At 41.8% G+C, this 12,656-nt stretch overlaps 1 protein-coding gene across 1 annotated transcript; it reads right to left on the minus strand.

Annotated features, from left to right (window-relative positions):
* Positions 9,273-11,308, minus strand: LOC8075933 (transcription factor MYB4). Its single transcript, XM_002448143.2, has 3 exons — positions 10,964-11,308; positions 10,736-10,865; positions 9,273-10,175 (listed from the first exon to the last, which is right to left on the minus strand). Exons 1-3 carry the CDS (start codon positions 11,094-11,096, stop codon positions 9,620-9,622), a joined length of 819 nt encoding a protein of 272 aa, XP_002448188.1. The 5' UTR covers positions 11,097-11,308; the 3' UTR covers positions 9,273-9,619.

A 12,656-nucleotide genomic window follows, 5' to 3' on the forward strand; every position in this document is an offset into this window, starting at 1 on the left:
CGCACCGTCGTGCTATCGTTCCTGAATCCTGATGCTTTGCTACCGTGCTCTGATTGCTCGTTCGTCGGCGAGGGCGCGCTAGGCTATAGATGGCCACCGGGCCGGGCCGGCCCGGCCTGGCCCGGGACCGAGCTGGGCACGGGCTGTAGCGTGCCGTGCCGATTTGGCCCGCGTGCCCGTGCCGTGCCTCAGCAGCCCGCGTGCCTGGCCTTCGGCCCAAGCACGGGCCCACGGGCTGACTTCGTGCCGTGCCGGCCCGCGTAGCCCGGCGGGCCGGGCCGGCCCATAGCCCGGTTTTGTAAAAAAAACAAAATAACCACACAATGACAATGATCACTTCACCAACATAATGTCACAATCAATTTTTTACAACTCTCAACTTCTCAGATTCACAATCTCAATCTTAAATCATAGAAATAACATCAAAAAATATGTAACATAAAAATAAAGTTGTTTGTGCAATGTCCGCGGAGGTGGTACCGAGCCGTTACCGGGCCAACCCCTAAAACTCGGTCCGGGCCGTGCCAGCCCGCGGGCTCAGAGGTCGGCCCAAGCACGGCCCGCACCACCGGGCCGGGCCGGCCCGGCCCACGAGTTACCGTGCCGTGCCGTGCCTCGGGCCGCATGGCCATCTATACGCTAGGCCGCCATGGGATTGGGAGCCTGCGTGGTGCCGAGACGGCAAGTATGGCACGCACCCACGAAACACGGTCCGCGGTCTGCCGTGGGCCAGCATCAAAATCGGTCAATCCCACGAGACATGGCTCCGCTACGGGCTACGGAGCGAGTGGTGAACTGGAGCCGTGGGCTGTGGCGGCCTCACTTTTGCGGGCGGCTGGGCTCATCGCAAAAGAGAGAGCCAATGGGCCGCCGAAGGCACAAAAGCTGTGTTTACATGGTGTCTCTAAATGGAAAAAGATCAACTTTACCTCTACTATTGTTTTGTCAGCTTTTCTTCTTAATTAAACTTTAAAACTAGAGATCTTATCCCCTCAACTTTTAGAATCATTCAAATTACCTCCATGAAGTGGTTATGAATGTGGTTTTGTCTCTTTTAGTTAAAAAATCGATAAATACTTTAGAAAGATTTTTAAACCACAGAAAAAGATCTTTAACCTTCTAAAACTTCTGAAAAAATATATATCTATGATATGAAGAATCCAAAGTAAAATATTTATAGCTTGTTAAAATATATCTAGAAGCTTCCAAAAAATAGATTTACCTATAGTAAAATGACAAAATATCCCAAAAAAGTACAAAAACTTTGCTATGCATTCGTGCTGGTTATGTCTTATCTTTTCAGAAAAGTGTTTTTAAAAAATATTTAGACATAAATTACATAGTTTTTTTTTGGAATTTTATAGTTTTTTTTTTCAGGATATTGTTTCCATTTTTCTAGAACTGATTTTTTTTTTTTGGATATGCTTGTAAACCGCATGAGACCAACTGGCCAAGTCATATATAGAAAACTTTCCTGTGGCACGGACAGAGACTCTGAAGACTGGGGCACCGGAGAGAAATAAATATCTTTAGACGGACGTGTTAACGGCTGTATCTGTATGAAGGTCCAGGAATGCAAGTTCGACACCACCTCTATCATCAAACAGCTCCAGCTATAATCCAGGCCACGTTGCGTGACAGTTCAGAGAAGCGCGGCCCGCAGACAATGCGAGCAGTATTCGCTGTGCACGCCATGCACGGATACTATACGCCGCCGGCCGGTCTATCTATCTCGGCACGCGTTGCCAGTTGCCGCCGCGCTCCTGCTGTGACTGTTAGCTCCCCTGTCGTCTTCTGCTCGATCGAGCACACTGCACACACCATCTTCTCCATTGCACATAGGACATAGCCATCCAATGTTGATTTGAGCTCACATCAACTTGGGCCTTGTTTAGGTTAAAGTTTAACTCTCGTCACATCGAATGTTTGGACACATGTACCGTGAATAGAAGGCGCAACTCCTTTACCACAAAAACCAATAAACGAGTTAATTATTGTGGCTTCCTAGGAGAGCGTTTCGGCTGCAGGTCTAGTTAGGCCAGTCTCAATGCATAGTTTTATGGCACAGTTACCAAAACTATAAACTAGGTAATCGAGCCATATGAGTTTCATGGGGATGAAACTCCTCTCTCATATAATGAAACTCCTTCATTTAATGTCTCTGCCAAGTCAGCAATTTTGCTTATGTGGCACCCTATTTAATATGATGACACTCCCATAAAACATGTATTGAGATTGGCCTTAATTAGATGTTGCCCAAGCGTGCATACAGCAACTGCCAGCCCATTGGTTCTTCCGCGCAAAAGCAAGGTTGCATGCACCCATGAACAAGCGCCGAGGAGATTAGAGACGCAGCACTAAATGTTGCATGCTCGGTTGAACAGATGCCAAGACTCGGCTGCCTTCTATTCGCGGACTAAATAGAAAAGTAGTTAGGCCTGACGGAGAGAGTATAAATTAAAGTACTAAATATAGGCTACTCCATCCGTTCCAAATTATAAATAATTTCAAAAATCTTAGAGAGTAAAAGCATTTTTAAATTTGACCAAAAGTATAGAGAGAAATATAAAGATTTATGTCATAAAAATAGGTACACTATGAAAATATAACTAACAAAGAATCTAATAATACTTGGTTGGTACCAAAAATATTATTATTTTGCTATATAAATTTGGTCAAACTTAAAATTTGACTCTCTAAGATTCTTGGAATGACTTATAATTTGGGACGGAGGGAGTATTTACGAAACTAAAAACACAGCTAGAGAGTAATTTGTGAGGCGAATCTTTTGAGTCTAATTAGTTCATGATTTGATACTAATTATAAAATAAAACGAAAGAGCTACAGTACCTATTAAACTTTAACACCTCTAACCAGACACCCCCCTTAAATCCAAAAACTTTTTAGATTTGACATTGTAGTATTTTTGTTTGTATTTGATAATTATTATTCAACCATGGACTAACTGGGCTCAAAAGACTTATCTCGTAAATTACAGATAAATTATACAATCAATTATTTTTTAAATTTATATTTAATACTTTATGCATGTGTCGTAAAATTCTATGTGATAGAATATCTTGAAAAGTTTTTAAATTTTAGGTGAAAGTAAATAAGACCTTGATCCATCCATCCACTACCGACGCCCAGCTGCGCAACCTTTGTACAGCGTAATCAGCTGGTCACAGAGCACATGACGGGAAAAAAAGTCCTCCCAAAAACAAGTGTGTCTAGGCCTTGTTTAGTTATGAAAAGTGACAAGTTTTCGGTACTGTAGTACTTTCGTTTGTTTGTGACAAATATTATCCAATCATGGACTAACTAAGATCAAAAGATTCGTCTCGTGATTTACAGCTAAACTGTGTAATTAGTTTTTATTTTCGTCTATATTTAATATTTCAGGTATGTGCCACAAGATTCGATGTGACGGGGAATCTTGAAAACTTTTTGGTTTTCAGGATGAACTAAACAAGGCCTAGTGTTCATTTTCTTAGAATAAATTAGCATCAGCCAGCCAATCATGGCCGTTGGATCGGTCGTGTATCCATGTGATGACGTTGGCTTTATGTGAGAGTCATTGTTCTCTCTCTTTCTGTTCGTCGGTGAGTTGTTATACTCCACTAATGGAATCAAATAAGAATCCCTAAACAGCTGTGGGTGCAGCGATGCCTTCCCATGCACGCCATAGAACTGTCAGTGTCAGGTTCCGGAAAGTATATGCAGTGCTCTTAGCTTGGGGAGGTCTTAATGTCTTCCTATATGCAATGGCAAGCATCAGAAAATGATGTCTTAACATGCAAAACACAGCTTGGGGATATCAAATAAGAAGGCATCTTTGAACTGCGAAACATTGCTTCATTCTTCAGGCATGAGGCATCAGGACAAACAACACTGGGAAGAAAAAGAGGTTTCAACTCCTGAAACCTGAAGCTTCTGCTGGTCTGGTCATTACAATTGCGATGCCTCCGACAATGTACATGTATCAACAGAGACGGTCTAATAACCTCGCCGACAATGTATCAACGAAGGGCTGCGGCGGTGTCTGTCGGCCATTGTTGTGTGTCTTTCTGCCAACCTGTGCATACTTTATCAGGATCTAACATACAGTCGGCGTTCAGCTCGTCAAACTCGTTTTTGTCTCTAGGCAGAAAAACACCTGGACGCTAAGTTCTGGGATCTGCGCGTACGTCTGCATCATTTTGTTGTTTCTGTTTTACACGAAACAGATACAAATTGCTTTAGGCCTTGTTTAGTTCCCAAAAACTACCAAAAATTTTTAAAATTCCCCGTCACATCGAATCTTAGGACACATGCATGAAACATTAAATATGGATAAAAATTAAAACTAATTACACAGTTTATCTGTAAATCGCGAGAAGAATCTTTTAACCCTAGTTAGTTTATGATTGGAGAATATTTGTGACAAACAAACGAAAGTGCTACAGTACCCGAAGCCAAAATTTTTTGCAAACTGACCGGACCAGGCGCCACTAAAATTCAGATAGTGTACAGCACGCGGTAGACTTCCGATCAATGTCATCAGAGCGTCCAATAATGTTTATATATTGTCAATTGGAGGATATATGTGACTTCTTGTTGGTAAAAGTAGTACTAGCATTTCGTCGGATGCATGCGTTGAATTTCCAAGTCTGATCTCTGGCCATATCTTGCACCGAAAGAACAGTAAGTCAGTAACTACGACCTGAAACTGATCTAGTCAATATGGAGATCGCCATCGGATGTGACACTCTTCATTAATGACTAAGAGGACCCATCTACGTATCTATCAGCATGTAATAATTATACAAGTTACAAAGGTTGAAATCAATTAACGTTCTACGCGATGATCGAGCTGCTTTGCACTCCACTGCCATTCGTCCAATCCTTTGTGTTGTCGAGTTGTGTGGCATGTTTGTTTGACCAAGAAGCGAGCATGTGGTGGAGTGAAAATAGATCATCAGCTGTTCTTTGCACGTGTCACGACTTTATTTTGGAACCAGTATTCATTGTGAATCTTACCGTAATTGATTATATAACATGTGGATTGATCTTGTTCCTTGATACATACTCCCTTGATTAAAAAATAGTCTATTTGATAGGACTTTTCTCCGAAGTCCTAACAAACAGTTTAGGAGGATGAGCCGATTTTTCCAGTGAAAAAAGTAGAAGCCCCTTGAGGAGGAGCTCTAACAAACAAGGCTTATTAAGAAGTCAACCGATTTCAGATTTGTTTTTAGTGGACCTTGTCCAGATAACTCCTTGACTTCGTATGACCCTTCATGTTTACCTAAATTTATTTTAGGATTTATAACGCTACTTTTTTTTATTATAGAAAATGCATTCGTCGATGGTGAGGTGTTTATAGTAATTTCATTAATGTTAAGATCTGTCAGCTTAAATTTTTCAAGGTGCTCAAAGAGTTAGATGTGTGTACTAGTACCTTGTCTTGTATAGGTAAATGTGTGCACATATATATACTAGGTGGCTGCATATGTAACGTGATTTGGAAAAGTATTATAAAAAACAGCATATAATTTTTTTTTAGAGAATAGGAGGGGCAGGAGAGCCCCTGCTGGAAAACTTTTGGTTAAAACAGCAATCAAGACGATGAAAAAACAAATGTTTTAATTATTATGATTGATTTAATAATACTTATTTGATATTATAAATATTAGTAGTTTTAACTTATAATTTATTGGCCTCTTGAAATCGAGAAGTGTACTTTTTTTGGACGGACGGAAAGATCGCGAAACATGGCTGCTATTGGATCCTGTTCCTGTGCTTACATGTGTGCGTTGGAACATATCCATCTGTCAATCATGTTCCCAACCGTTTTCTAAAGATTTTTTGAACAACTTCCTATTATTTGCACCAAGCATGCACTTGCTTCCAATAAGAAATGTAACAAAACTGTTGCGCGGTTCCCTGATTAACATCAACTACATGATGACCACTACAATTTACTTATTATTTTATTCAGGTGTCACTGCAAAGTACATATATAGTACAATTTTTTTCTGAAAGGTTAGTGTACAGCATCTTGGCTTCAGCAAAGCTTCGTCTTATGTAACACTAATGCATCATGTTGATAAAGAAAAAACTTGAGAAACCGACAAAAACCAAGCATGCACATTTAGAGCCTGTTTGGATCGACCTAATTAAATTTTAGCTAGCTAAAATTTCAAAGCTAAACTTATTTAGCCAGCTAAAAGTTCTCCCAAAATTTTAGTTGGGGTGTTTGAATCCTTCTGTTAAACTTTAGCTAACTTTAGCCAGTTTGAAACAAGTAAAATCAGTTAAACTTTAGCTTCGTGCTGCGCCATTTGAATCCCTAGCAGCTAAGTTAGGCTATTAGAAATTTATCTACAAACCAAAAGGGCTAAAGGTCCAACAATCTTATTATGAAAAAGCAATGGCTGCTTGCATTGGGATCACATGTTTTTGCTGGTAGGATTAGTGGTGCAATCATTTCATTATTTTGGACTCCCGGACCGATTATGCGTACACATGTTAGATGTAGTGGTAAGTGGTGTAACCACACTATATACTCTCCAAAGAGATAGTGACCTTTGTGATGTATCGAAAGCTTCAAGTTGACTCCAACTATCGTCGTGGCACTTTTTAGGGTTTCCCTTCTCCAGCTTCCGTGCATCTTCATCTTCTTGGTTCGAGTGAATGTATGATTAGGCTACTGTTGCCATCCGCCGTAAACTTCTATATTTTTTTTAATTATAGTGCCTGTAATAAGTCGTAACAATGCCAAGTCTATCTTCACCTCATCAAGTTAAAAATATTCCTCCATGATTTTGTTGGTGGAGTGGGTCTAAGTCTAATCAAGATAGAAATTCACAACTTTTGACTTCTACTTCACATTGCTACCTTTTTTTTTCTCTGAATGCATTTCCAGAAATTTTGGTATATTGTACAGATGCCCTGTTCTTGACATGTACAGATATACTCTCTCCGTTTTTCAAATGATAAGCACATTTTATAGTCAGAAAAAAACATACAAAAATATTTTTAACCCCTAATTTTATCCTTTAATATGCTGTTATTTGCTAAAGAATAAATATCATCTGAGAAGCATTTTGAATACCAATTTATTGATGCAAAAGTTATGTCCTAACTTATATACAGTTAACTATTGGTTTAAAGTTTATTAAAAAAATTGATGCGTAAGCGACTGTACACATGTTCACATGTCTGAGGAAAAGCCAGACTTTTTTTCGTGCCTTTTTGATCTAGTACTGCAATTAGGAACAATATAGTACGAACTAATACACATGAAAGGATACGCACAAACCTTTAGAAGCATATCATTGAGCTAATAGCAGCCAGCGCCAGCTATCTCCACTAGCATTTGGAAATGGAATTTAACCTGAACCTATGGCTATATCTAGTTTGAGCTATTGTGGAATATTATTGTAAAGTTAATCTAGTCTATCAATATATCCCGTAGCCAAATTTGAATCTCAGATGTTGCTTAGACCAATAATTAGAGATGGTACCCGAGGCAAACCTTTTTTTTTTCTAGCGAGGACCATATTGCTGTTAGTGATGCCTACGCATTGCCTTTTAGATTTTATTATTATCTAAATACAATAAAGCATGGATCTATATGACTATATGTAGCTTTCTATCATGAAGGAATAAACAGCATGGTAGACCATTGAATCAACGAGACGAAACGTCAAACACTTGTTATCCTTGTTGATTTAGCTTGTATATACTTTAATAACAAACCAAAACTAGATGGTGCCGATCTATTTCATTAATATACAATGATATTAAAATACGATTCTGGTTGATCAGTGTTCAATGTAACAACTTTTCACTACACTAGCTAGTGTCCATGAACAACGTTTCTGACCGTCCAGAACATCGTTAAGGCGTGTTGTATTAAACTTTTTCTCTATCTTAATACAAAAATGTACAAACGTTTTGCATAATCAGAAAAAATGATGTTAAGAGAAGATACATGTTCGCCGAGAGGACCTAGAATAAGTTATGAAATTAATTAGGAAAAAAAAACTTATTTACGATGTTCTAACGGTGGAAATTAGACCAAAGAGTCCATATCTACTACAATAAGAAATAGTAATCAGAGCAACAAAATAAAGGAAATAGTAATTTGATTCCCATCACCGCTTAGTAAAGGGATTAGTGAGTTTTTTTTTGAACAAAAGGGATTAGTGAGCTGTTGACTACGCCAGCTACTAGAAAATTTACAAGAGGAAACTATACGTCCGAAGGAGTTACTGGAGTAATTAGCACACAATGGCATCAGTATTCTTTACGTCAGCAGTATGTCATATTTACCTCTGCATGCACTGAGTGATATGTTTTCTTCTGCGGATTAATTTCCCCTTTCTAGATATGGAACCAATTCTTTATGTCCTGCAGTCATTTAAGAAAATTGCCTTTTGAAAGCTTCAATCAAAGGATAAATTCCATGTCCTATACTGTACTCGTCTACTCAGACAACTCCTCCTTTGACTTGACTAGGATACAATGCGGAAGTGTTCACATCTTGTTTTAGAACAATGAGCAATGTTTACTTATACAACATCTTTGCCTCCTCTTTTTTTGATTCTTTCTTACTTTTCTGAACTTGTACTCTTGTTTTCACTAATGCATCTTCATTAGGGGCTTTGGCCTCCTATTACCTAAAAAATAATGTTTACAGTATATTCATTCAAAAATTTTGATTTCTGCACGTAGAGCGTATGATCATGATCATTAAGGGCGCATTGGTTGCGATGCTCATCAAACTGTCGGCGACGATAATTAGCAGTGTGTTCCACTCATCTAACACAGCTCAAAAGGTATCCTCGACAGTACAGTATCTGAACCAACGGCAGGACACACCTGCTTGTGCCATTGGCGACTGTTGATATATACTGTATAAGCAAGAAAGGCACGTCAGGTTGGAATAGAAAATGGCGGCGCCAATCTGCATTTGTGGATCAGCACCCCCACATGTTCTTCGTTTACTTTTCCAGATCAAACAAAGGTGACGCAGAATCAATCAGGCGACAGCCAGATCTGTGCTTGGCATTGTTTAACTGTCAATCACACAAAAAGAAATCCTCCTTTAGTTTGTCCCGGTCTCTGCACACGTGTTTCAGACTTTTTTCTCAAAGGCAACAGTTACCATTTCACCTCAGCTGGGCCGGGACGAAGCGTGCAATGGAGAATGGACAGATCGCAGGACAGAAGCCTTGCACGAGTTCAGCATTGGCATGACAGTATGACACAAGTAGCACACGAGATGAATCAAGAAATTGCAAGAGCCCGAGTCCATTTCTTGTGATCCTTCACTACTGTACATCGAAATCTGCATGCACAGCTGCAAAAGAATTCTTCTCAGATGGATTGCATAGCATAGGCTTCGATCACCGATATCTTGTCGATCGATCTTTATATACAAGAGGGCAAACAAGATAGATATCTTCTCGCGTTGTTTAATTTCTGCCTAATTTCGTCGTGGAGACTCTCTCTCTCTCCCTCCTCTGTTAATTGGCTATGTCCCCTCCGATGCAAGACGTGTGCAGAGGGAGAGGAAAAGAACCATGAATCAATTAGCCAAGGAACTGAAAATTCCTCTCGCGCGCGCGGTCTAAATCTGCGGCAATTCTTGGTGCACGTCGCCGGACTCCATGAACACTCCGAGCCAGTAGTCCAAGTCGCCGTCGGCGCCAACCGACGACGCGCCCAACGCGTCGTAGGGCTCCATGGGGACGTCGAAGCTCTCGAGCGGCATGGACAGCGTCTCCGACCAGAAGGTGTCGTCGAACTGGAACTCCTCGGCGTCCGAGGCGGAGGAGGTGAAGCTCTCCTCCTTGATGGGGAACCCGCCGGCCGAGCTCCCCGTGTTGCCCTGCTCCTGCTCCTGCTCCGTCATGGACGACGACTCGGTCACCGACGACGAGGCCGGCGACCGTTCAGGCGACACCGGCGCGGTGGTAGCTGGGACGACGGCGACGTCGTCGGCCGTCGTCTTCTTGGCGGCCCCGCGCTTGGGCCTGTGCTTCTTGCCGGCGCCACCTGCCTGCGCCCCGTGCTGCTCCTCCGGCTTGGTGGTGGGCTCCAGCCGCTTCTTGAGGTGCGTGTGCCAGACGTTCTTGATCTCGTTGTCCGTCCGCCCGGGCAGCCTGGCGGCGATCGCGGACCACCTATGTGTGACCAAACAAACAATTCAGAGATCGTCAGTGCACAGCTTTGTTAAAAGGAAAATCGATTGCAACGATGACATGCATGTTCTACGCTGCTATCTACTCTACTCCTATCCTAATTAATCTCTCTGCTGCGTGATTTGATTCCCCTTGCGGAATCACACGCACTTGTTTAACGCTGTATACTAGTTCAATTTTTTTTTTAACTGCACTGAGCTCAAGACGGCAACAAGGACGGCCAAACTAGAGGGAGGTGGAATCTCCGGCGGATCTCGCGCATCATCAGTGACGCAATTAATTAACTATAGTAGTGACCAAGTGGCCTGCACACTTGGATTTTCTTTCTTCGTCGGCCTCGAGGAGGGGCCCATATGGGGATGATAATGTATTGTAAGCCCTGCCCTGCCCCCACTGACAGACAGGAGCGAGAGGAGGAAGACGAAGACGAAGAGTGATTTGCGTTTGAAGCAACAAGCAACAAACAATCATTGCTCCTCCGATTGAGCAAAACACCCGAAAGGACAGCAATGCGAGAAAGGGAAAGAAAAAAAGGATGGTACCTGTTGCCGAGCTGCTCGTGGAGGGTGATGATGGCGTCCTCTTCCTCCTTGCTGAAGTTGCCGCGCTTGATGTCCGGGCGCAGGTAGTTGATCCACCGGAGCCGGCAGCTCTTGCCGCACCGCAGCAGCCCTGCAACACAGCAGCAGCACGACTCGTTAGCAATCCGCGGCCGAGGAGCAAGCAGAGCTGAGCAGAGCAGAGGCAGCTCGAGTGCGTGGGTTGCTCACCGGCTTGCTTGGGCAGCGCGCGCCAGTTGCTGTGGCCGAAGCTCTGGATGTGGTTGACCAGGATCTTGTCCTCCTCGGGCGTCCATGGCCCCTTCTTGAGCCCCATCTTCTCGCAGCACGGAGCCCTCCCCATTATTTGGTGCTACTGGATCTCCTCCTCCGACGAGTGTTGTCTGCTTCAGCTGTGTGCTTTGCTAGATTGGCTTGTCTGTGTCGAGGGGAGGTGTGGGGGAATGCAGCTAGGCAGGGCGAGGAGGGAGAGGCGTGTGCTTGCTGCTTGCCCTGTTTGTTTGTCTTTGGGGACGGGAGCACTGTCCTGGTCGCGGTGAAGGCAAGGGTGGAGTCGCGAGGGTGCCCGGCTATTTATCTTGGTGGCGAGTGATGACATACAGTTTGAGAGGGGGTATTTTTTAAAAAATATATATAAAAATAAATGCATATAGCGTTTGAGAGTTCAAACAGGCACGTGCTCAATGCGTAAGCCCAGGCAACTTCCGGGGTGGTTCATCTGGGTGGGCCAAAGTGGGATGTAATTTTTCTAGCGTTTGTGGTTTATTTTTTCCTCGTCACTTTTTAGCTCACGAATTTTGAGTGTCCGGATTCTTTAGTCTATAAAGTTTAGTTGGCAAAAGTTTTAGACCATTTTAGTTCAATTGTGAGATTGGCTAAATTTTAACTAAATTTTAAACAACACTGGTTGGTTGATTTATTGTGAGAGAAAAATATTGCTGACTGAAAAAAAAAAGTACAACTAAAAAGAAAAGAGAACATACGATCTAAAATGTAGGATCTAAACTTTAGACGATGGGATCAAACACAAAGAATGTTTGGTTACATACGAGTAGCGCACCCTATCACAGTGGAGTACTGTGTAGACAAAAAAGAGTGGCCATTTAGCCTCAATAATGGAGTGGTAAGGCTAGTCTTAATGAAAGTTTCGTTTGCATTAAATAGGTTGCCACATAAATTTTTTTATGACATGGCTGTGTATTTAAGAAGAGAGAAGAAATGAGTTTCATCTAGACGAAACTCTCTTAGCGCAGTTACTCTATGAGTCTTGGAATTAAATGACTATGAAACTATAAAATAAAACTCTCCATTGAGAGTGGCTATTTCATTCAAGTTTCATTTTATTTCACATGACAAGGCAGTCTTAGAAACAACACCATAAAACCCTCCACTGACACTAGCCTAAGTGATTGACTATTTATCATTTAGTGTTTATGATAATATTATATACACGTGTCACCACTTAGGTCTTGTTTAGTTGTTAGGGTCAAAAGATTCTTAGGTACTGTACCATTTTTATTTGTATTTGATAATTATTATGTAATCATAGATTAACTAGGTTTAAGAAATTTGTCTCACAAATTACAAATAAACTGTGCAATTAGTTATTTTTTTATTTATATTTAATGCTTCATGTATATGTCATAAGATTTAATGTGATGGAAAATCTTGAAAAAAATTTGGGTTTTGGGTGTAACTAAACAAGGTCTTAACACATGTACACCGAGTGATGATGCACCTGTAATAAAAGACAAATCAGGGTGACGAGGAGGAGAAGGAGACTCGTCATCATTCAAAGGTTGAAAAGGGGACAGTCGTACCTGTGTAGTACTAGTACACCCGCCGTACCGCACGCAGAGGCTCTCCGGGGCCCGGGCTCAGCGTAACGCCGTGCTGTACGTGC

This window comes from Sorghum bicolor, chromosome 6, assembly GCF_000003195.3.
Source record: "Sorghum bicolor cultivar BTx623 chromosome 6, Sorghum_bicolor_NCBIv3, whole genome shotgun sequence".
Lineage (NCBI taxonomy): Eukaryota > Viridiplantae > Streptophyta > Magnoliopsida > Poales > Poaceae > Sorghum > Sorghum bicolor.